We start from the raw sequence: 24,334 nt of genomic DNA on the forward strand, positions 1-24,334 counted from the left end.
TGGAAGTCGGTCCATTCCTTTGCCAAACACTACTGCCAGGACGCTGATGCCAGGGCAGACGCTCAGGTTGGGCAGGTTTCGTTGAGAAATATGTTTGCACAGTAGTGGTGTTGTCTGTTTCCTCCACCGTTGGTTTGGATTGTTGGGATGGGCTTGCCATTCTATTCACAAGATTATGACTATACACACAGATCTCCTACTACAGAAGGAGTAGTTTCTTACCTGTCACTCCAGTTCTGTAGTAGGGGTATCTCTGTTATAGTCCTAAGCGCCCGCCCTCCTCCCCGGTGGATGAAACAATACTACAGGCCTGGCTTTATACACCTTCAAAAAGAACTGAAAGTAAAAGGCCTTTGGCTGTGCATCCTGGGATACCGAGGATCTCTGGAGAGTTTCTTAAAGGCACGGTATCCCTTTTCCAGATACATAATGGCAGCCTATGGGGCTTGTCTGTCCAACCCTTCCTCTCTATCATGACAAAGGATTTTTGTGAAGGGGAGTTTATCTAGGTGTGGAACTTTACAAAGTGTGTAAAATGTAATATTATTTGTAGGCTGTTCGGAATTCGGTTAAAACCGAATGTAGCCGATAATACCATACCAGATGAAAATCAGCTGACTCGGTTTAAACCGAGTGTCGCTGATTTTCAGAGATATTGCATCATTTGGCCACTTGGTGGAGCCAAAACTTTACATGCAAACGGCAATTTTGGCTCGCGAAGAAAAGCAGCTCCAAAGGTGAGTCACCCAATTAGGTGTGAATGGCCCAAGGGCCAGGCCAACACCAGTCACCCTGCCTGGCTCACGTGGGGGGGGGGGGAGAGGAGCTTTTGTTGTCTGCCGTCTGTCTTACTGCGGCCGCCGCACCCACGTACTTAACAGGTCTTTAAAAAGACCATTTGCTTAACGAGTCTTTGTTGTTATTTCGGCACTTCTTAGAGCCCCTGCAGCTACCCTGTCTCCGGCTTTGCTCATGACTGTGCCCTGCTCCTAGCCGCTGAGGGCACCCATTGTGGCTGGAGCCAATCAATCAGCCGCTGCACTGCTGCCTTTGCTCATCTTGCATAGTGCGGAATATAGCGTGAACTTGGCCCAAAGCTGTTAGCGCTTTTCCCCCATATTAGTGGCCACTCAAAATTAAAAATAGTAAGATGAATAGCTGCTCAACGGCACAAAATCTGCACTTCAAGTCCTGGCAGGAGTTGATGGAATCAGGTGCGGCAGCATGAGGGGCGTGTGTGTGGGTGGGGGGGTGGGGGCAGTGAAGCAGTGACCGGCGATTGCAGCTGTCAACATGTGAAAGGTTTGAGGGGTCAGGCCGGGCAGCTTCCACGCTCCTACGAGTTATATTTTATTGTTACCAGATGTCTGAAGTCACAGCAGATACTTAGTTGGTTTATAATAGCGAGTGAGAGCGCGCCTGAGCCTAATCTCCAGCTCGGCTCCCAGCACCCTGCCCGGCAGTTACCAGATCTGAAAGCATCGGCCCCTTTGTTATTGAACCACGGCGCCATTCTGGCAAGGTTATGTTAATTCTAAGGTGCAACACGTCAAAGATGAAACGACTTGCGAGTCAGTCTTGTTTCACAAAAAGTATTAGTTTGCAGAGATAACGTGTGAACTACTTTGAAATATCGCATTTATATAATCAATAATTTGCAACTATTTAATATAAATTGAATGCGGATGCACATAAAAAATTGTCAGACTGAGGTGACTATCAGATGAACAGAAGAGTGTTACGAGAAAAATATGAAGACACTTTTGTGGAAAAAAAGGTCTGGCATTAGCTCATACACATAGCAATTGCAATGTTTTACGTAAAACCCAAAATGCTCAAGAATGAATTTAACTCGACACACTCCCAGCTTTTACACCTCCCTCTCTAAAATAATCATGACGGATTGCAATGTGGGATTCTGCTTGAGATCGAAACCGGCCATTTCTTGTGTCTTCTCCCCATCCCCACCACCTCCCCAGTGCAGTCAACCACACCCCTGGTTTATGGTGCCTCTCCGGTTAATTCAGGGACAGGGCAAGAGCCTCGCTTTTTTAAGATTTATTTATTTATGCATTTTTATATAGCGCGGACCCCGATGTGCCCTGATTAACATGGCCAGCCCACACTGAGATCGCATGTAATGGACGCAGCTAATGAAGACTTTTGCAGTTTGTTTTGTCTGTGTTTTTTTTGTTCATGTGTGCGTTCTTGGAATGTGACATTCCTAAGACTTCATTTGATGAACAGCCTCTGTTCATGACGCGTTGCTCTCTTGGGAGAATATCCAGGTTTTAGTTAATTCAAAAGTTTAAGAAAAGGCTTAAGGCTGGCATGTGAGAAAAGCGCAACTTCACAAAGCACAGACTGGAATATGTTATCAGCCTCTCCCAGCCCATGCTCCCACCGCCTGCCCCCCCTTAACCACAACACCCCACACTCTCAGACCCCGCCTTCCTTCCGCCTGGGGTCTGGCAACAGCCCTGAAGCGGTCGGTGAAGGGATGCGGCGGTTGCACTCAGCACCCAGGGAATGAGGTTCGAGGCACGGACACATACATCACATGAGATCTCAGCAGCAGGTGCAATAACACACTGAGCTACCAGCTCGTGGAGGTTACAAGGAGAACCGGATTCACACCACGGATCTGCTGGTCATTACATATCTCCCGCACCCGCAGCTGACCTTCAGTGGGGAACTGGCACAGTCTGCTAAGCGTGTAATGAGTTGTTTTCTCCTGTCTGGCTTGGGGTGGAATACACAGCAGCGCTGGTGGTCCTCGCGGTGGCATGCACAACTGAAAGGACATGCGAGGTAAACAAGAAGCGCAGGTGACTTTTCTTGGCAAGGAGCAGTCAAATGAAAGGCATTAAGGCACAGACTGCAGGCAAGAAGGCGCACTGATTGAATCGCTCACTGCTGACATCTGTGGCGATATGCGTGCTATGGGCTTGAATCTGAGCAGTGATAATTGCAATCCTTTAGAAGTGCGTTAACTGAAATCCCATCACATTGAATAATAGTAACACGTTGTTAAAAGTACCTAATAACAGAAGTGCACAATGAAGCTCTACATAAAACAAGCCATTGGTATCAATTGGCCAATTGCAGTTAGTTCTCTCCGGTTCATGTATTGTTAGAGCTGCCTGACAACATTAAAATTCAGTTGATATATGCCTTTAAGGCAAACAGATTTAAATAATAATGGTTTTTTTGTCGGTGTAAATTTTAATACAGTAAGGTAAATCCAGTAAAGATTCATCATAAAATCTTTATTCAGCATGTAAAAACAAACATTAAAGAACAAGATAACTCAGCAAAAGTTACAGTGCAAATATAAAACACATGCGCAACATTTAAATAAATAACATTTAATTACCAAACATCAATAGGACAAGATAAACAAGCATTGGCATAGCCAATAGGTCTCGTCTTTGGGACCTTATAAGTGTTTAGTTATCCAGCACAATATCCTTGGTGCAACAACATCAACTGTTGCATGTTGAAACACTTATTAAGGTCTCAAAGGCGAGAACTATTGACTATGCCAATGCTCGTTATATTTTGTTTTTTCTAGTGCCGGTTTTCAGAAAAGACAGCATTCAATGATTTGGTGCTTTCCCACGACTATTTCATTTAGAACACCAGTTTCCAAACACAGAAATTAACATAAGATTGAATTTCCATTTGGGAAAATACGAGACAAATGTCATTAATTCACTTTGCTGTTTTAGTTTTTCAGTTTCCAGTTAGAATTAGTTTGACGTTGACTCAAGAGTAGCATTGACATCTAATTAAAGGACACATGCACAAAAGAGTAGGTTGAGGCAATTCACAAACAGTTATACTTTATTCGAGGACCCTAATGCTCCCAAAGCTCTGTGGCACGGTGTCTACATACCATACATCAATGAAGAAAGCAAGCAATAATAAAAGCAAAGCGATCCATAAACACCTGTAAAACACTGTTTCAGTTGTTTTTTATGGCGCGAAAATGAGTAACCACTGAAAAGCACTGGTTTTTTGGGGTATTGAAATCACTGGAAAACACTGAAAAAACACCACCAGATTTTACCGAAAATAGAAACTGAAAACAGGAAAGCCTAATTATTTGGCTATCTTTTTCACTTCAAGATGAAGTGCTGGCCAATGTAGCCTTGTAGTTTTAGGCTGCATTATTTGTCTTTGATTTTCTCTTAAGTGCAGGGCTGCAGAAGAAGACAACTTAAGAGACTATTTTGATTGCTCCGGGGTCCACGCACATGGGCGGGACTATTCACAAGATTATGACTATAACAGAGATAACCCTACTACAGAACTGGAGTTACAGGTAAGAAACTACTCCCACTCCCCCTTCTTCCAGTCCAGGCAACAAAAGTCATGGTTTAGGCCCTCATCCTGTATCGGCTGGACTATGGGAATGCCCTTTATCGGGGGGCTCCTACTGCAACCCTTTCCAAACTCCAGACTATACAAAACTGGGCAGCAAGACTTCTCCTGGGTACTCCTAAACATCACCTGCTTTGAAATCACTCCACTGGCTCCCCATCCGGGAGAGAGTTAATTTCAAAGCTTTCGGCATCGTTCATAAGTCTTTAGCTTGAAAGGGTCCCTCCATTTTTCACACCAACATTCTGCCCTACCGGCCTAACAGAAGTGTTCGCTCGGAGATTATGAAATTTGTCACTGTTCCCAGGATCAAGAAAGCCAGAAGCGGTGGTAGGCTATTCTCATTTAGTGCAGCCAAGCTTTGGAACTCCCTCCCACCCCAGCTACGAAAGGAAACGAACCACTTGGTCTTCCGCAAACTGTTAAAGACCTTGTTATTCGCTTAGCTGGCAGAATTCCATATATCTGCTGCTACTAGCGCTGGGATGCCTTCGGGTAGCCAATATTTATTTATTTACTTCACTTCTAAAGCGCACTATCACCTAAAAAAAGGCATCCTGACAGACTCATATCGGAGGGGGGACAACAACTGGTAGCAAGCTAGGGGTTCGGGAAAAGCCATGTTTTCAAGTGCCTCCTAAACGCGAGGAGGTCGGAGGCATGACTAAGTTCAACCGGAAGGGCGTTCCATAGTTTCGCAGCGGCCACACCGAACGATCTACCTCCTGCTTTAGATTTCTTAAACCTAGGTATGGTCACCAACCTGGCCGAGGAGGAACGTAAATTGCGGGCCGGTGCAAGCCACAAGAACTTCTTTTGTAAACGAACAGGGCCCAACCCGTGGAGAGCTTTAAAGGCCAGACAGAGAGACTTGAATTGCACCCTCTGTCTTACTGGGAGCCAGTGCAGCTGGGCCAAAGCCCTTGAAGAAGAAGATTTTGTTGGCCACCCCAGGTCTAATTTTGCCGCTGCAGACTGAATTCTCTGGAGTCTATCCATAAGATAGCTTGGAGACTCCAACAACAGGGAGTTACAGTAGTCTAACCTACTGTGCACGGTACACCGCACCACCTCTACCCGGGCAAGGGGTGGTAACAGAGGAAGAATTTTCCTCAGGAGGCGGATAATGGCCAAACAGCCAGCTACTATCTTTGAAACCTGCACCTCCAGGGTAAGGTCGCTGTTAAACATCACGCCCAGGTTCCGCACTACCTTCACTGGCTGCACCAGTGGAGTGAAATCCGCAGGCCAGAAGTTGCTGGGTAGAAAAGATTGTACCCTAGGCCTTGGGCAGTATAACACCTCCGTCTTTCCTGTGTTGAATTGCAGGGAATTGGCCTTCAACCAGCCCGCTGTATCTCGCAGGCAGTTATGAAATACTTCCAAGGAGGTTGACTCCTCTCCCACCAAGGAGAAAATCAGCTGCGTATCATCAGCGTAATTAACAATTTCAAGATTATATTGTTCGATGACCGCAATTAAAGGCTTCATGTAGATGTTAAATAATATCAGACTGACAGCTGAGCCTTGTGGAACGCCATGCGAGATGGTGGAAAAGGCGGATTGGAAGGGAGGGAGGGACACAGCTTGTCCTCTGTCCTGAAGAAAGGACTCAAACCACCCAAGGGCACTACCTGCAACCCCGACCTCTCTCAGCCTGTCCAGCAGAATTCCATGGTTCACCGTGTCGATGGCGGCAGACAGGTCAAGCAGGATCAAAACCCCTGCCTGTCCCCCGTCTGCCCGCCGACGAAGCTCATCCAGCACGGTCACTAAGGCCGTCTCGGTGCCATGGGCTGGAGGAAAGCCAAACTGGACTTCCTCCAGGAGCTTATGCTGTTCTAGGTGTCTAGAGAGAGTGCCTGCCACCACCCACTCTACAATTTTGCTGGATAAGGTAGAAGCGAGATGGGCCTAAAGTTCTTGAGGCACTCAGGTTCAAGGGTGGGCTTTTTCAATAAAGGGGTCACCACCGCTTGTTTCCACTGAGGTGGAACCACTCCAGTAGTAAGTGACTGGTTGCAGCCCAGCCGAAGCGTGGCGAAGAGCTTAGCCTCGAACTCCTTCCAGATTTTTAGTGGAATCGGGTCAAGCGGAGACCCAGATGTAATACCAGAGGCCACTCCCCTGAACTCCTCTGCAGACAGCTGCGCGAATTCCACGAGGGACTTATCTCCGCCCTGTTCATGAACGGCCCCAAGAGTCAGTGGGCTGCTACAATCAGCCAATGCTAAAGTTTGTTGCTGCTCCACCCCCAGATCGTCAATGATCAGTTTGATTTTATTCTGGAAGAACCTGGCTAGGTTCTCACAGAGTTCCTGGGAGGGGGGGAACTCATTCTTGGCACAGTCCGGACTAATAAGGCTAATGCTCTATATAAAGGCTTTTTTCATTTAATTTCATTTCAACTGGGGGGCACCCTACACTCGATGATGCATTTACATAGTAAAGAAGGTTCAAGAAGGTTCATTGTTTATATTTTGGATTAATCATTTCTCCAGTAATAGTTCTGCATTTTGGCCTTCCACTGTCAGGCAACCCTGCGATCCATATATTATTGCACCTTGAGCAGTTGTCCGCATTCTCCACTCCCTCTTACAAGGGTGTCACTGCAGCTGTCAGGTCCCATTATCACAGATGCAATTCTTCGACTCATCAACCCTAGCGTTGCTAGCTTTACTTCATTCTCTTCTACCTTTGCAGTGAGTGTTGGACTTTGGAGGGATTAGAAATACTATTCACACTCCGATTTGAGCAACAGTAAGGAAAGTGTTGGCCTTTGAGGGGGTCAGATTTACAATTCCCACTCCAACGTATCCATTGTAAGAAAAGGAGGCAAAGTCTACAGAGGAGTCAGATTTCCTATTCGCCCTCTAATCTGAGCAACTGTAGGGAAAGTATTGGACTTTGGAGGGGTGGCATTTTCTCTTCCTACTCCAACGTAAGCAAAAGCAACAAAAACGTTGAACTTGGAGTGGTCAGATTTACTATTTCAATTCATACACCTTTAAAAAAAAAGAAACAAAATAGAATTATATAACCATATTTAAAATAAATAAGTATATTCATTAAAGATATATACAATTAAGTTAAGTTCTTAACATACTATTTTTCCATTAGAAATAAAATTAAAAATATCTAAAATAAAAAACCTCCATACCAACCCAAAAAACAAAACAATTAATAATTTTTTTTTAAATATTGAATAATTACTTAATAAATAAAACAATTAAAATTAAAACAATACATATAAAATCATTTACATAATTTTAGGACTGAGCTGCTCAAAAATTAACAATCGATTAAAAAAACAAATAATTGAAAAAATAATAAATTATATAATTTAAATAACTAAATATCAATTGATAGGTAATTTACATAAACATTTATAAAAAATGAAAAGCAATAATTTACATTTTAAATGGCTATCCCACCTTAATCCCCCACAAACCCGACAATCTGCTACTAAATGAAATATATTAATGACTTATGACGCTTCAATAATTATTATATATAAAAAATGAATTAAAAACAATATTTTATACACCTATCTTAAAAAAAACATATAATATACAATAATATTTAAAAGGAACTATATTATAGTCCTAAAAAATATTCTTTTTTCTGTGTTCTGTCCCATGATACGTTTGACACGATATTCTTGTCTTTTTTTTATTTTTACAATATTTCCGTAATTCTCCTATATAAAGCATATTGAAGAGAAAATTAGTAGGAAAAAAGGTTATTGCATTTATGCATTTCATTTTTGATGGCACCATTACTAGTAGTGTTACTGTGCTAATAGCCCCTCATGCTACCTGCACTATGTATGTCCTTCAAGCTCGTCACACATCTCCACACAGTATTGGCATACAAGGATATGCCCTCAATTTGGATCTGTTCCTTCCTCACTGGAAGAACTTAAGGGTTCAGTCTGCCACCCTTCACCTCGGAGACCAAGAAATTGATATGCAGTGTCCCACAGGAATTGTCCCTCAGCCACACCCTTTTCAACATATACCGCTTGCCAACATCATCCAACATCACCGTCATCTCCTACCCCGAAGACACCCAACTCATCCTCTCCCTGACACATAAAACAACCTCAGCCAGAACCAACTTCACCAACTGCATAACCATGGTAGCAGACTGGATGCGACCCAACAGCCTGCAGCTCAACTCCGAAAAGACTGAAGTACTGTTCTTTGGCAAGAGGTCCTCCCCATGGTACTCCACCTGGTGCCTGTCGGAGCTTAGACCAACACCCACAGACCACGCAAGAAATCTAGGGATGGTCCAAGACTACAAGCCCAACATCAAGTCAACTCAGTGTGCACCTCCGGCTTTCACATCCTACGCATGTTGCGAAAAATCTTCAAATGCTCTCCTCGGAACACCAGATGAACCATCAAGCAAGCACTCATCAGCAGCAGGCTGTTCTATGGCAACACTCTTTATGCCAGAATCTCCAAACAACTCCTACAAAGACTCCAGACCATCCAGAACACTGCTGCAAGACTCATACTCGACCTTCCACCACAGCTCAGGAAGCTTCGCAGGCTCCCCATTCACAAGCACAGCCAATGCAAACTTCTCAAACACACATACAAAGCCCTACTCAATACATTACCAGAATACACGAACAGCCGCATACACTTTCATCAACCCACCAGATACCTATGCTCTGCCTCACTCACACATTCCCCGCATCCACAAAAGCAAAACTGGCGGTCGCTTATTTTTCCGCATCGCACCCAAGACATGGAATGACCTCCCTAAACACAACAGAGCCTCCCCCTCACTTCTTGAGGTTTGGTAGAAGCTTTGGACCTGGCTCTTCGTATAAACACCCTGGGTACCACAAATCTCCACACCTGCCCAAGTGCCTGTATACCCTCTCGGGTGTTTAGTGTGCTATATAAACCAATATAACAAACCATAACACTGCCTATCTGTGAGTCAGGCTGCCCTATACTTGTCACACTACCTGTCCATGTGCCTTGAGCTCCTTCCACTGTCTTTATATTTTCCCCAAGCTCCTCATACAGTCCATGCCCCCCTCAGCCTCAGACTCCCAGTGCATGTTTTCATAGATTCTTATGGTGCCTCAAGCTCACGAGGCACCGCTCCTGGCTTGCATTGCTCACAATCTTACAATGTATTGGTATGAACAAGCTCCTCACAGTCCATCCATGTGCTCTCAAACTCCTCTCTTTGTGTACCCTGGAGCTGTGACCTTTCACTTTGGCGTACCCTCGTTTACCATGTCTCCCAGCTTTTTATCCGAGTGCTTCAAGCTCATCTTACCTGCCCTGGCGCAACATCCCTAGTGAGTGGTTTAATGGGAACAGTACTGGGACTCTTGACTATGGAAATATAGTGGCAACTAATGCATGCTGCCTCTCACAGGAGAGTCCTGGACACTGTCCTGCTTTTTATCACACATACCTTTAAAGTGAATCAAGATTAGGATTCAAAGAGGGATTTGAAGATCCTAGTATCAAGACATCTGTAGTCTTCTCCATGAATCCCTGCTCTTTTAGAACATTGGCTTTAAGGTGTGGTGATTGTGATTTAAATCCTGCCTCCCTTCAGAATCTCTGTGCCCTTCGGAATGGGTAGGTATTGTTTTCCGCCTTGGGATCTGAGGTATATGTGACAAGCATGTAGAGAAGTTTTTCTTCACCTAGTGCTGTTTATGTAGTGCTGCTCTTCTCTATAAGACTTCTCTCACCGCAGACTTTGGTTTTCTACCACAGCAACATGGTGGTGGCGCTGAAGGAGCTGTCTATTCGAGGAGATTTCCGCACCACTGTTGAGTACCTGATCAAGCTACTGGAGACAGAGAGCTTCCAGCAAAACAGCATTGACACAGGCTGGCTGGACAGGCTCATTTCAGAGAAGGTGCAGGTAAGTGATGCAGAATGGTTCGGATAGGTATTTGAGGGGCGGGCAGTTATAGAGTTTCTCTGGACACCAGCATTCTAAACATCTGAAGGCGCTCAGGGGGTCATATAGCAATTGTTCTTTCTCATTGCGTTTGTTGAAAGTTGATGCTTTTTTGTAATCCTTTTCACAGACTTGCCTCAAGAGGCCTATTGTTATCTAAAGTACCTTGGCCAAAATTGTGAAAATATTTCTATTTAAAATACGTGTGAGTCTTGGAAATCTTTAGCTTTTTATGCATATTTTGTGGGGTGGGCATCTGAAAATTGCATGTTAGACATGCCCTCACATTTAAAAGGCACGCCAGATACCACCTTAATGTATTGCCCATAGACTGTGTAAAGTCATGTGGTGAATATTGCATTTCGTACACTCATAAGAGTACACACTACTTGACATTGAGTTCCAGTTCTCTGAATCACACTGTGAGATCTGAGACAGGTTATTGGACCACTCACACCTGAACTGCCTTTATAGGTAAAGTGTCTTGTTTGAGATCTTTTGTTTACGTTTTAAAAATATAATTTATTTGAGAGTCCTAAAAGATGAACTAATACCAAACTTGGACAGTAGCAGTAAGTCCAGGCTGATCCACTGATGTTCGTGAAATGTACGTTCATTTATTAGGATTGGATAAAACATTTGTCAACTTTTACTTTTGGGTTCCTGGAAAACGTATCTGTGCAGCAGTCCAGAGTGGCTGTGTTGTTAAAAACCTTACCTCTTCTTCCTAGGCGGAGAGACCAGACACCATGCTAGGAGTGGTCTGTGGCGCACTCCATGTGGCAGATGTGAGCTTGAGAAACAGTGTTTCCAACTTCCTACATTCTTTGGAAAGGTAAAACACACCAAAGATCTATTCATCTCAGTCTTTCCAGATAGGGTATCTTCATAGCCAAGGGAACAACGGTGTTGAGAATTGTGAGAAGGTGGGGTGAGGCAAGACAGTAGCCCGTTGGTGTGGGCTTGGCGTAAGCAGGGGCAAAGCCTGGACTGTTGTGGAATCTGGTAAATGTAGCATGCGTGATCTCATCTGTATTCCCCAAAGTACATTTACAGTATTATCTCATATGGTTATTCATTTAAACTGGACTGGAGCAGCGAAAGGGATCATGTATATCCAGCTCAGATACAAACAAATGACCATTCCCATTTGATGATGCAAACGAACGCCATCACTGTACCTCAGAACCATAGATGTCTGGGTGTATCTTCAAAATAAGAATGCATTTTCCAAAATTCTTTCTATGCCATATAAAACACACTAGCTATTATCATGAGGGGTCAAAATCTTCACATATGTGGTCAGTGCAAATGAATACATTTTCTATATCAGCACACATTGCAAAATGTATTGGCTGCAGTTGTTGCCAACATTTTTGCAAGACAAACCTGAAACGTAGCATCACGGTAAATAGACATAATATCGATTCCAAAATATCGATTGGACAAAATATCGAGTAAAAAATATAGACTGGACAAAATATAGACTAGACAAAATATAGACAACAAAAATATCGAGTAATATCGACTAGAATAGCCGAAATATCGAATCAAAAATATAGACTAGACATAATATAGACTAGATAAAATATAGACAACAAAAATATCGAAAATAAGGTAAGTTATTAATATTTAATAATATTTGTGTAATATAAATCTGTAGCGGGTTGTGGGTTTATAGGGGAATAGGGTGGGAAGTAATTTAATTATAAATAATGAATTATGTAAATTTAATCTAATTGTTAATTAAATAATAATTGGTAATTAATTAAAATATAATTATTAATTAATTAAAAATGAATAATTGATAAATAATTAATTTTTAGTAATTTATTTTCTGTAGCGGGTTGTGCGTTTACAGGGTAATAGGGTGGGAAGTAATGTAATTATAATTAATTAATTATGTAAATGTAATCTAATTGTTAATTAAATAATAATTGATAATTAATTAAAATATAATTGGTAATTAATTAAAAATAAATAATTGATAAATAATTAATTTTTAGTAATTTATTTTCTGTAGCGGGTTGTGTGTTTATAGGGGAATAGGGTGGGAAGTAATTTAATTTTAACTAAATAATTATGTAAATTAATTATATTTTTAAATTTATTATTAATTGGTAAATAATTAAAATATAATTGGTAATTAATTTAAAATAATTAATTGGGAATAGTAATTTTCACCCCTAAGCTATCCAACGCTTTCCCTACTGTTGCACCCACTGGAGTTGGAATAGTAATTTTTACCCCTACGCTATCCAACGCTTTCCCTACTGTAGCACCCACTGGAGTGGGAATAGTAATTTTTACCCCTACGCTATCCAACGCTTTCCCTACTGTAGCACCCACTGGAGTGGGAATAGTAATTTTTACCCCTACGCTATCCAACGCTTTCCCTACTGTTGCACCCACTGGAGTGGGAATAGTAATTTTTACCTCTACGCTAACCAACGCTTTCCCTACTGTAGCACCCACTGGAGTGGGAATAGTAATTTCTACCCCTACGCTATCCAACGCTTTCCCTACTGTTGCACCCACTGGAGTGGGAATAGTAATTTTTACCCCTACGCTATCCAACGCTTTCCCTACTGTAGCACCCACTGGAGTGGGAATAGTAATTTTTACCCCTACGCTTTCCAGCGCTTTCCCTACTGTTGCACTCTTTGGAGTGGGAATAGTAATTTTTACCCCTACGCTATCCAACGCTTTCCCTACTGTTGCACCTACTGGAGTGGGAATAGTAATTTTTACCCCTACGCTATCCAACGCTTTCCCTACTGTTGCACCCACTGGAGAGGGAATAGTAAATTTTACCCCTACGCTATCCAACGCTTTCCCTACTCTTGTACCCACTGAAGTGGGAATAGTAATTTTTACCCCTACTCTATCCAACGATCTCTTTAATGTAGCACCCACTGGAGTGGTTACATTAAATTTAAACCTTTTGCTATGCTACGGTAAATATATTCTATATGTTTTATTAATAACATGTATTTATATATGTATATGTATTATTATTAATTTTTAAAGTTACATTAATTATGTAATAATGTTACATTTATTTAATAATTTTAACAATGTTTATATTAAATATATTTAATATTATAATAGTTTTAACTTACTTTAAAGACATAAAAAAATCGATATTTTGACAGTCTATATTTTTAACACTCGATATTTTAAACTCGATATTTTTGTACTTACCTTAGTGAAGATAGAAAGTCGATATTATGTCCCTCGATATTTTCTCATCGATATTATGGGAACTCGATATTTTGGTAGTAGATATTATTTCAGTGATCCGTAAATCACATAGCAGTTTACAGAATGTGTTATTTTTAATACATCTCCAAGAAGTCTCTGTCTTTCAGCAGTAAATATCAACCTAAAGAGTGCTTTTTCTTTTGTTTTTTGGTGTTCTTTAATAAGTGAACAACATATTTAAGCTGAAGCACAGACATATGAAAGAGAACAGTTAATCTTTTAAGACGTAGAGCCTGATTTCGATCTCTGCACACGGGTTACTCCATCACAACGGTGAAGGATATCCTGTCCTCTGAAATTTAAATCCCATTATATCCTATAGAATTTATGTTTTGGCAGACGAGATATCCATCACCGTTGTGACGGAGGAACCCGTCTACCGAGATCTAAATCAGGCTCTTAGTTATACCTTGCTTGCCTTACATGCTGTCTGCACCAGCATTCTCAGCAGACAGTTTCTTAAAATTAAAAGTAAATTGTCTGCTTCAGAAAAGTGGAACTCTGGAAAGAAAATCCAAAACAATCTTTTAACTAAAATGCTGTTTGAATGAGAAATAAAATAGTCAAGATACCACGAGGACCTACTACTTCACATAGCCTTCTAAGCTAAGCCCCCTGTGATGTACTTGAATGACTGTGGTTCACTGCTGCCCCGCTATCCACCTCTTGTTCGGTCTATGCTCTGTACCTCTTCTTTGATCTATATACCTTAGCGCCACTACCCATGCACATACTCCATAGTACCCTTACTGCTGTCTATATCTTAGTTCCTGTACCGCTCACTAGCTCCTATTACTGCGACACCTACTCTACCTTCATACATCTACACCTGGCTGCACCCTAGTACTTATACCACTACCTGTACCCTAATAACCTCCACTACTACTACTTAAACCTTAGTACCTTCACCGTTTCTTATACCTCAGTACCTATATCCCCACCCATGCCATAGTATCTCTACTCCTGCCAGCAGTATTTCCAATCCTACCTATTCTTTGATTTATCTACAATTTCCTAAATCCTAGTCCCCTAACCTACCCCAGACCTCCACACCTGCCTAGAACCAAGCACCTCTACCCTTACTTATACCTCAGTGCCTCTACCTATACATTAAATATGCCAATTTTGCATATTTCCAAGTACCACTACCCCTTACACCTGAGTCATTATACCCTTGCAGATACCACCTCTTCCCCTGCCTGTACCCTGGTACCTATACCTTTGCATATCTACCTTACCTATATCCTTGAACTATTATCTTGTGTATGTTGCATCAACTCTGCTATATCTTAGTAGCATTAATTTTGCGATACCATTATAACGCTGCTCCCACTTACAACATATGTGTTCCCTCTCTGCATTACTCTTGTCCTTGTTTCTCCTCACCTGTTTTCTTGTGTAGTTTTCCTGTCTTGCATATCCCAATTGTCTGTTGTGTTTTTTTTTTTTTATGTCAAAATTCTGCGATTTTTATAAGAAAATGGTTCACCATCGTTTTGGAAATTCACCTAAATAGAGCTTTGCTGGTGATGTTCGGGGTGATGTTCTAAATTTTGTTTTTTTACACCAGAAATGAGGTAGAGGCATTTTGTAGTTTATCTTTATGGTCAGATATTATAGGTAATGAGGAGTAAACTTATACGATTCAACCACTTTGGGCACACTTTATCTCACTGCTATCTCCAATTTCTTGTAAACCAGAGCTCCTGTTGAAGAATTTCTTGTAAACCAGAGCTCCTTTTCCTTATTTTCTGTTTATTGTTCCCCATCACTCTACTCCTCATTTTGTATTCCCCTTTACTAATTCGTCAGCTGTTTCAATGTCCATGCCCCTTATTTACTGTTCACATTATCCAGTTCTCTCATTTTGTTTCTTGTTCCTTTCCTCCTGCCTCTGAATCCTGTGGTCTACATGTAATCCTCAATGTCCTTTCCTGTTTCTTTCTCTAATCCCCTTACTGCTGCCTGGCCCTACTTATTGTTCTTAGCTTTGACCACCATTTTATCTTTTAGCAATTATTTTGGTTTTGTGCAGAGGAACCACAATGAATGTCTAACCTGATGTATCGAAGTAAAGGTGATTCATTGTCCACAACAAATTTCCTCCTTCAGAGTATTCATAGTGCACACACCATGCTAGAAAACCCTTCTCAATGGAATTGTTCAGTTTGAATTGCCAGCGGCTTGATCGGGATGTTGCCCCCTCATGATTTTTGTGGCTAGTGGGCTTGTAAAACCATCCCACTCAGTGGCCACTGTTGGACGATGGATGCTATGTCAGACTAACTATGGCTCTTGTCTTCTCCTAGGGGTCAGGTGCTGCCTGCGCATACGCTACTCAACACGGTGGATGTGGAGCTCATCTACGAAGGCTCCAAGTATGTGCTAAAGGTCGGTGCTGTTTCTCTCTATTAATTCATAACTTGCTGTCTGTGTTCCCTTATGTTTCTTTGTTACATCCAGGGCACCTAGGTTTTGGTGCATTATTTACACAATGTGTAGAATCATCGGAGTAGGACATTCATGATCTGCCTTGTTCTACTGATTCACCTTCATACAGATGACACCAGACAGTACCAGCAGTTGTCTTCCATAAGTTAGTGAAAACCGGAGACTGATTGGAAGAAGACTTATCGTTGATATCAAAGCACCCTTTTCTTTAATTATTATAATAAAATAAGTATTTTTAACTCCTTGCATATTAATATGTCTGAGGCAGAGATTAGCTTTGGTTCTGTCTTAGGGCCCAATTTAGAGTTTGGCCCTAATTGGGGTGGACAGTGACATTTATTTTTTTCCTATCCATCACTGCAGGAAATGCCATGCTGTGAGAGACAAAAAAAATGACCCCCACATCCTAGAAGAAAACTTTCATGGTTTGAGGGATCATTCATTTTTTTGCTTTTTAGAAGTAAACTCTACAAGTCACTCGTTCTCTGCTCTGCCCCTTTTTCACACTAATTCGCCTTTTCTTGATCTTACATCCTCTTACTCTCCGATACTCTATACCCTCCTGTTTCTTCAACTCTTTATTGATTGCTAGCCTCTTCTTTCTCTGTTTCACGCTCGCTTGGCCCTGTCACTCTCTATCTTCCTGCTGGTCACCTTTTCTTTCCTGCTTATTTTACTGCTATCTTCATTTCACTTATTAATCCCAACCCTCAGTAAATCCATCTTTTATGAGTTAATTTTCTACAAACGGTCTGACAAACCTTTCAAGCGTCCCTTTTACTATGGTCTGTATTTTTAGACCAGTCCTGCTTATTCAGCCATGAAACAAATCCATGGTGAGCAAAAGGAAATACTGACTTTTACAAAACCTCTTACTAGCCAAGGCAGTATCACTGGCAAGCAAGTAAACTCATCAGAATACTCAAGAAAGAGCTACTTGAGAGGGAGGAAAATGGGATGTCCTATTAAACAAGGATATCCTATCTCATGTACCAGCAAACGTCTTGTCCTAGTCTATAGCAATAATAGGGCAACACATTGTACATCCAAGCCACCAGACAGCAGATCAAGCCTCGGCTCCCTAGGCCACCTTGTTTTCTACAGAGATGACTTTAGATTGTCCGGTAAACTCTGTACTGCATTGCTGCGTGGAAAGGTGGGTTCTTCCTTTCGTGGTTACCTTAAACAGCACGGAGTCCCAGAGGGAAGCTTCATATTTTAAACTCAATAATCCTTCGTACTGGTCTGAATGCCCTGTGCCTCCCCTGGTGCCTCCTATCTTCCCTTAAATCCAGAGACCCTCCTTTGGAAGCCATTCATGTGAGTTTCACAACCGGAGGGATTACCCATCTCCAGCAGTGGAGTCCAGCTCCCAGAGTCCTCTTCACCCCAGGATCTTCGCAGGGAGCCGAAGAGTCTTGCATATCTCTAGTGTGGGGTTAGATTTATTTCCCAGCACCTCGTTCTGCAGAAGTGATATAACAGTGCTGATATCCGCCTGAGGAATAGGGTGGGACCAGACTATTCGGATTCTAGAAACCTTTGTCATATTTTGAGATAATTCCACTTGTTCCAAATGTATCATGGCAGATGTAGGACAATCCTTAAAGGAGAGATCACTCTGTATTTTATCATTGCGCGCTGTGGACTGTCTGCAGCTGTTTTACTCTGTTATCCAGTTCTGTACCCCTCTCTGCAATTTGTGTCTTCAAATCCTCCAAGTTGTTTTCCATAGATGTTCCGTAGGGACAAATGTATGTGCATATACTTGATGTAGGCAATAAATCTGTAAAATGTACATATATACAAAATTCTCCTGAGTGTATGTTGAATTCAGGTTAGAGGAAAGGGTAGTGTCCCATTGTCACTCATGCTCCGCAAATCATTAAGTAGGCCCAGTAGAAGAGAGATTTGCCTGACGGTGTTCTTCCAAATTACCTAATTTTCTGGAGCGGTGTGATGAGAAAGTCTTTCAGACTTCGAAAAACCCTCCTTTATTGCAGGCAGTTTTAAGTTTGCTCTCTTTGTGAGGCAGGGCTTTGGTTTACATTTGTTATAGATCCTTTTCCTTTTGCCCACTTGCAACTCAGTGGTCATCTGGAGTAGACTACCTGAAAGAGACAAATATCATAAACTATAAACAGTCTGAATTGTGTGACTCATTTACACACTGGATTTCTGAAAGCATGCTTTCATTTACCCAGATCTCTGGAGCTCGCAGTGTTTTCGACCGCATGCTAGATTGCTGGCATACTTTTAAATCATTAGAATGTACTGTGCACTCATGGTTCAATAGCAACACTATAAATGATCAGGTGAATATTTGTTGGATCACACCTTACGATTTGTGTTTATTGATTCCCAGGTCACTCGGCAGTCCCCCAACTCCTATGTGGTGATTATGAATGGTTCAAATGTGGAAGTAGATGTGCACAGGCTGAGTGATGGAGGTTTACTCCTCTCTTACGATGGCAGCAGCTACACCACCTACATGAAAGAGGAAGTGGACAGGTATGTGGCCAAATGACATACACTAATGGTATTATTTTCTTTTGACTCCCTGAGTTGTAAGCAAGACCGTGTCGCCCCCTCTTTCCCACATTTTGCCACTTTTCTAATCTCATTGCTTGCATTCACCACCTACAGCACAATTTGTTGCATCTATGTTTCCCATGCGTCTAAAATTTGCCAAAATGTTGCTAGTCCTGACTTGCGTTTCTGTGACCCATAGCTTTCAGATGTTCTACTCTCGATGTTGGTGCTACTTGCATATAGGTATACAAAATTGAATATGTGGCATACAGTGGGCATATATACCCTGAAGTGCATGTGATCTAATGTGTATCACATTAGGAAAATGGTTAAAATTAACTAAAAAACTAGTGGTTAAATAAAAACCAAGGTATCAGAAAATCATAAACCTGAACCCAAAAAGATAAGAGTGTGGTGAATAATTCCAGCCCAGGCATATTCAAGTGTGTATACTAAGAGTGGTCTCAGCTTAGGCTGTGGTATAGGTGCAGCCCCTCAAGTTAAAACACTTGCATATAGGTGGCATTAGTCTTAGCTCCCTTGATTTATTCCCTCTGTTGTTGGTATAAACAATGCCTTTGTGTACAACTTTCCAGCTCTGGGTGCTCTGGTTCTTATTGTTGGCAGTGTAATCAACTGCATGTTCATATTTTTACTGCTATTACTACTAACTGTAGGGTGTGTGTGGTTCAAACAGACAAAAGTGATGGAAAGAATGCTTGCAATACGTTTAACCCCTGCATATAGCTCGGGATCTTTCCAACACATCATTATTTTGCCCACCCTTTCACCTCAGATTAGACTCAGCGGTATGCAAATCAGTCTTGGTTCTGCTCCAATAGAAGCAGTCCAGCCCAAACTGCCAAGCCAGGCAATCCCTGAAAAAAGCAAGCAACCCAGAGCCAGTTATGCCCTAGTTATGGGATTATCAGCTGGGTACAGCTTTGTCCTAGCTGCACAGTGAGCAAGGGGCACACATCTTGGCACACGGTTGGCCACTGCAGGCTCTTGCTTCTACATCCTTGGCCTCCTCCGCAGGATCTTCCCCCTCCTACCCACTAAGAAAACACTGATGCAGGCCTTAGTATTTAGTAGACTCGACTACTGTAATGCCCTCCTATTCTCAGCCAACGGAGCCTCCATAGATAGACTTCAGATGGTGCAGAATACTGCTGCCCGTCTCACTGCCGACGCCCCTGCCAGAACTCCCTCGATACCCCTCCTGAATCAACTCCATTGGCTCCCAATAAAAAAGAGGGTCACATTTAAAATAGGCTGTATTATCCATAAAGCCCTTAATGGTCAAGGACCCCTGTATCTGGCAAGCAAACTTGCCTCCTACACCCCCACACGCACACTTAGATCCAGCACTGAGCTTCTGCTCAATATCCCTAGGATCAAAAAAGCACGCAGTGGTGGCAAAGCATTCTCTTATCTGGGCTCTGCATTTTGGAAAAAACCGCCCTTCCATTTACGGTCTTGTCACAATCTGGCCCAATTCAGAAAGTTATTAAAAACTCACCTCTTCTAACCTTTTGGTCCCTGCGGTTCCGCTCAGTCCCAAGCGCCGAGATACCCTCATTCGTGATTCAGCGCTATACAAATCAATAAACATAAACATAAACACTTAAGGACGTTACATCAAACACACAAAAGGAGATGGGAAAATGCTTGGGTGATGGCAGTTGTCGTACCCTGAAGTACTGGGTGTCATATACTGTGTTTTCAGTGATATTTGATCACCCAGGCTTGGAGCTGCTACATTTTATGTTCTCTGGTGGTACTTTGAATGCCTGTATATCACTGCTTTGACAAACTTGTTGTACCTTTGGTGTCAGTGAATGTAACCCAGAATATGGCCATATCTCCTGACCTTAAGCTCTATGGTGCTCTCTTCTAGTTTCTAGCATTCAGCGCCCGAAGGGTATCTGTGTTATGCACTATTGTGTGAAGTTATTGTTTCAAGCAAAATCTATAGTTTGAAAGTGTTGTGCATTCCCATGTCAGCATGCCTCTTTCTTGTATGTCAAAACCTCAGATCCTAATCATTGAACCCTCTGAAGTACATGGAGTCCTAGGAGTTCTGTTATGGTTCTCATTTGTAGATCAAGCATTCACCCTCAAAAGTTCCATGTTGCATTTTATACTGCTTTGATCCTCTAAATAATACACATAATGGCGGGGGTGCTCCTGACTCCAGAGTGTCTGTGTCTTCCTTTCTTGAATATCATTTGTGTCCGCGTCCCTAGCCCTTGGTAACTGTGCTTCCAGCCTCTATGTATTAGTCCCTTGGTGTCTGTGCTCTTGGCTTTGGAGTTTCAGTGACTCCAGATCCGTAGTATTATGCTGTCTGATATTTGGATCATCACTCCTGAGTGTCAATGATGTCAGTAATCTGGTGTTATGGCCTCTTGTATCTGCCCCTACCTCCTTTCTCAGTGGCTCAAACCTCTTGATAGTCACCCCTGATGTCTGTGCCACTTTCAGATCCCTGGTATTATGGGCACTGGCTCTCGTTCCTTTAACTCCTGATTGTCAGTGTGTTCTCTGGTATTATGCCTACTGGTGTTCATGCCCTTAGCTCCAGAGGCTTCCTCTATTCCCCTGGCATAGGCGTTCTATTGTCCATCTTCTAGTTGTTTTGTGTCCGTGGACAAAACTTAGATGTCACTGGCCACAACTCCAACATGCTATGTCCTTTGGAGTTGCTGGTACTATCCCTATGATATTGGTGTCCTGAACTTAGGTTTTGTTTCCTCTGATTACTTCCAAGTGCTGAGTCTCAGTGCCCAGCACTTATAGCTCATCGGTCTTACGCCTTCCTGTATTGCTACTTTTTACCTCAGTGAGGCTTTCACTGCCCAGATCTCCCATTTTTTGACCTTTGATACCTGTGCTTCTACTTTTTGGATGTCACTGCCATACGTATTTGGTGTTATACCTTACCTTACGAGTGTTGCTTCTTTTTGCTTAACCGAGGCTTTCACCGCCCAGATCCCTCATTCCATGCCAATTCATACCCATACTTCTACTTTTCAGATGTCACAGCCACAGGTTCCTGGTGTTATACCTTATGTGCTGTTTCTGAAACTCTGGTATTCAAGGTAATGCTACCCACCAGTTACTTGCTGGGGGTTCCCCCAGTTATGTTGCCCCTGTGCACCCCATTGTTAGTGTGTTCAGCTCTTAGATATTTTGGACATGGTGGTGTGGAGTTTATTATCTGTGTATTGTTGTGCACCTGCAGCTCTTCCTTGTTCCTTATGGTGTCTTTTTTTTGTCGGGTCTCACTCACTGCCTCTTGTCTCTGAGGGCTTGCCCGTCTTACTCCTGACACTCATTACTCTTTAGTAATCATTGTTTTCTTCACCCCCATGTGGATACGTTGATGCGGTGCCCCAGAGGCCCTTCCCACCAGAGTCCTGGAAGTCATTATTCCCATGATCTTGGCCTGATTGGCCCTAAGAGTCAATACTTTTGGACCACTGGGAGGCATTGCTGCTTGCAGTTTTTGCTAACAGGCACACATGAGTTAATGTTCTATGCTGATTTAACCCTTAAGCCTCTAAGTCTATATTCCCAGATCATTACTACCTGCAAGGTAGTTATTAGCCCTAGAACCCTCCAAGTCATTACTCGCGTGAGGATGTGTTGAATGTTTCAAGTCATTAGTTCTAAGTCCTTTGGGGTTAATGTTCACAGGCCCTGATAGGTCTCTCACCTGATGGGCTGTGAGGCCCTGCACCCTGATCGCGAAACTCACCCTTGCATGAATGTCGTAGACTTGAGGTCGATGAGTGTGACCAGACTGTAGCATCTTGGTTTGGTGGCCTGTTACCCACTGTGAGCCCTTGCACTTGACCAGAACTGAGGTGTGAGCTATACCCTGCCACCACATATCTATGACAACTATTCTAAAGCACAGGCCGCATGACAGAAGAGGTAGTATCTGCTTTGAAGGCCTCCCAACGTTGTGAGACCTTCACACAGTTGCTCCTGAATTGTGTGGTGATAACCATGGCCCCTTACCTCTTCCCACCGGTTGTATGTCGTTACTACGTATTCCGTTGCAACGCATGCCTTTTCCACGCATGCGTTACAACGGAATTCGTTTTCCCCGCATCGCCTTTACCACGTCGCTCGTACGTCGTAAAGAGAAAGCGGAAGTTTATTCCAGCTTCCTCTCTAACAACGCTGATTTCTTCTGCACGGCAGGTTCGTTTTTTTATGGGGGGAGACCCCCCCAACCCTCCTTTTTTAATCCTAGGCTTTTTTTTTATTTTCCCGACCGGAATGATTATTGCGTGGTAAAGACGATCGTGGAAGGCATATGTGTGGAAAAGACGTTTACGTGGTAAGTCTCCCATAGTAAACGTTACGCGTAGTAATGCCTTAGTTGTTAATGATGTTTTCCCTTCCCACCAGTTAGTCGTCTTGCAGAGGACAAACCCTCTCACCAAGAGCAACGTTGAAAGTAACACATTTGTGGGATGAGTCAATGCTTGCGAGCAAATGCTGTGGCTATAATGTCCATCTGTGCTTGGAGGTGTGCACCTGTTACAACGCATTTTTTACAACGCACTACTGTTACAACGCATCCATTACAACGCGGATACTGTTACAACTCATGTTTTTACAACGCATTTTTTTACAACGCAGGTACCTTTACAACGCATACCATTACAACGTAAGTATTGGTAAGTATATAGTTATTTTTTAAATGTTATATGTTTGGGGTAAAGGGGTATTTTTAGGGGTTAGGGTCAGTTTTGGGTTTTAGGGTAAAGGGGTATTTTTAGGGTTCAGGGTCAGTTTTCAGTTTTTGGGTAAAGGGGTATTTTTAGGGTTCAGGGTCAGTTTTTAGTTTTTGGGTAAAGGGGTATTTTTAGGGTTCAGGGTCAGTTTTTAGTTTTTGGGTAAAGGGGTATTTTTAGGGTTCAGGGTCAGTTTTTAGTTTTTGGGTAAAGGGGTATTTTTAGGGTTCAGGGTCAGTTTTCAGTTTTTGGGTAAAGGGGTATTTTTAGGGTTCAGGGTCAGTTTGCAGTTTTTGGGTAAAGGGGTATTTTTAGGGTTCAGGGTCAGTTTTCAGTTTTTGGGTAAAGGGGTATTTTTAGGGTTCAGGGTCAGTTTTTCGTTTTTGGGTAAAGGGGTATTTTTAGGGTTCAGGGTCAGTTTTTAGTTTTTGGGTAAAGGGGTATTTTTAGGGTTCAGGGTCAGTTTTCAGTTTTTGGGGTACAGGGAAAAAATAAATTAAATTTAATTTTAAATTAAATTATTTAATAGTAAATAAATTAAATTAAATTACATTGCATTATTTTTGGGGTTGAGGGTCAGTTTTGAGTTTTTGGGGTACAGGGTAAAAATAAAGTTATATTTTTTTTTATTTTCAATAATTAATTTAAATTATATTTTATAAAATTACTTTAATTTATTTTTGGGGTTTAGGGTCAGTTTTCAGTTTCTGGGGTACAGGGGTACATGGTAAAAATAAAGTAATATTAATTTAAATTTAAAATAATTACCGGAAATTAAATTATTTAAAATTACATTAAATTATATTTTTAAAATTAAGTTACTATTATATTATTAATATTAACATATACTTACCAATACTTACGTTGTAATGGTCTTCGTTGTAAAGGTACCTGCGTTGTAAAAAAATGCGTTGTAAATACATGCGTTGTTACAGTATCCGCGTTGTAAAAACCGCGTTGTAACGGTATGCGGAGTAAAAGTCCGCGTTGTAACATCA

At 42.0% G+C, this 24,334-nt stretch overlaps 1 protein-coding gene across 7 annotated transcripts in view; it reads left to right on the top strand.

Annotated features, from left to right (window-relative positions):
- Positions 1-24,334, top strand: part of ACACA (acetyl-CoA carboxylase alpha) — a 1,131,726-nt gene that overhangs the window by 249,343 nt on the left and 858,049 nt on the right. For all 7 annotated transcript variants that reach the window (XM_086954890.1, XM_086954892.1, XM_086954891.1 and 4 more), the window contains 4 exons: positions 10,146-10,296; positions 11,067-11,170; positions 15,909-15,990; positions 18,416-18,561. In XM_086954890.1, the coding sequence (XP_086811016.1) occupies positions 10,146-10,296; positions 11,067-11,170; positions 15,909-15,990; positions 18,416-18,561 (483 nt within the window). The remainder of the gene's footprint in view (positions 1-10,145; positions 10,297-11,066; positions 11,171-15,908; positions 15,991-18,415; positions 18,562-24,334) is intronic.

This window comes from Lissotriton vulgaris, chromosome 2_1, assembly GCF_964263255.1.
Source record: "Lissotriton vulgaris chromosome 2_1, aLisVul1.2, whole genome shotgun sequence".
Classification (NCBI taxonomy): Eukaryota; Metazoa; Chordata; class Amphibia; order Caudata; family Salamandridae; genus Lissotriton; species Lissotriton vulgaris.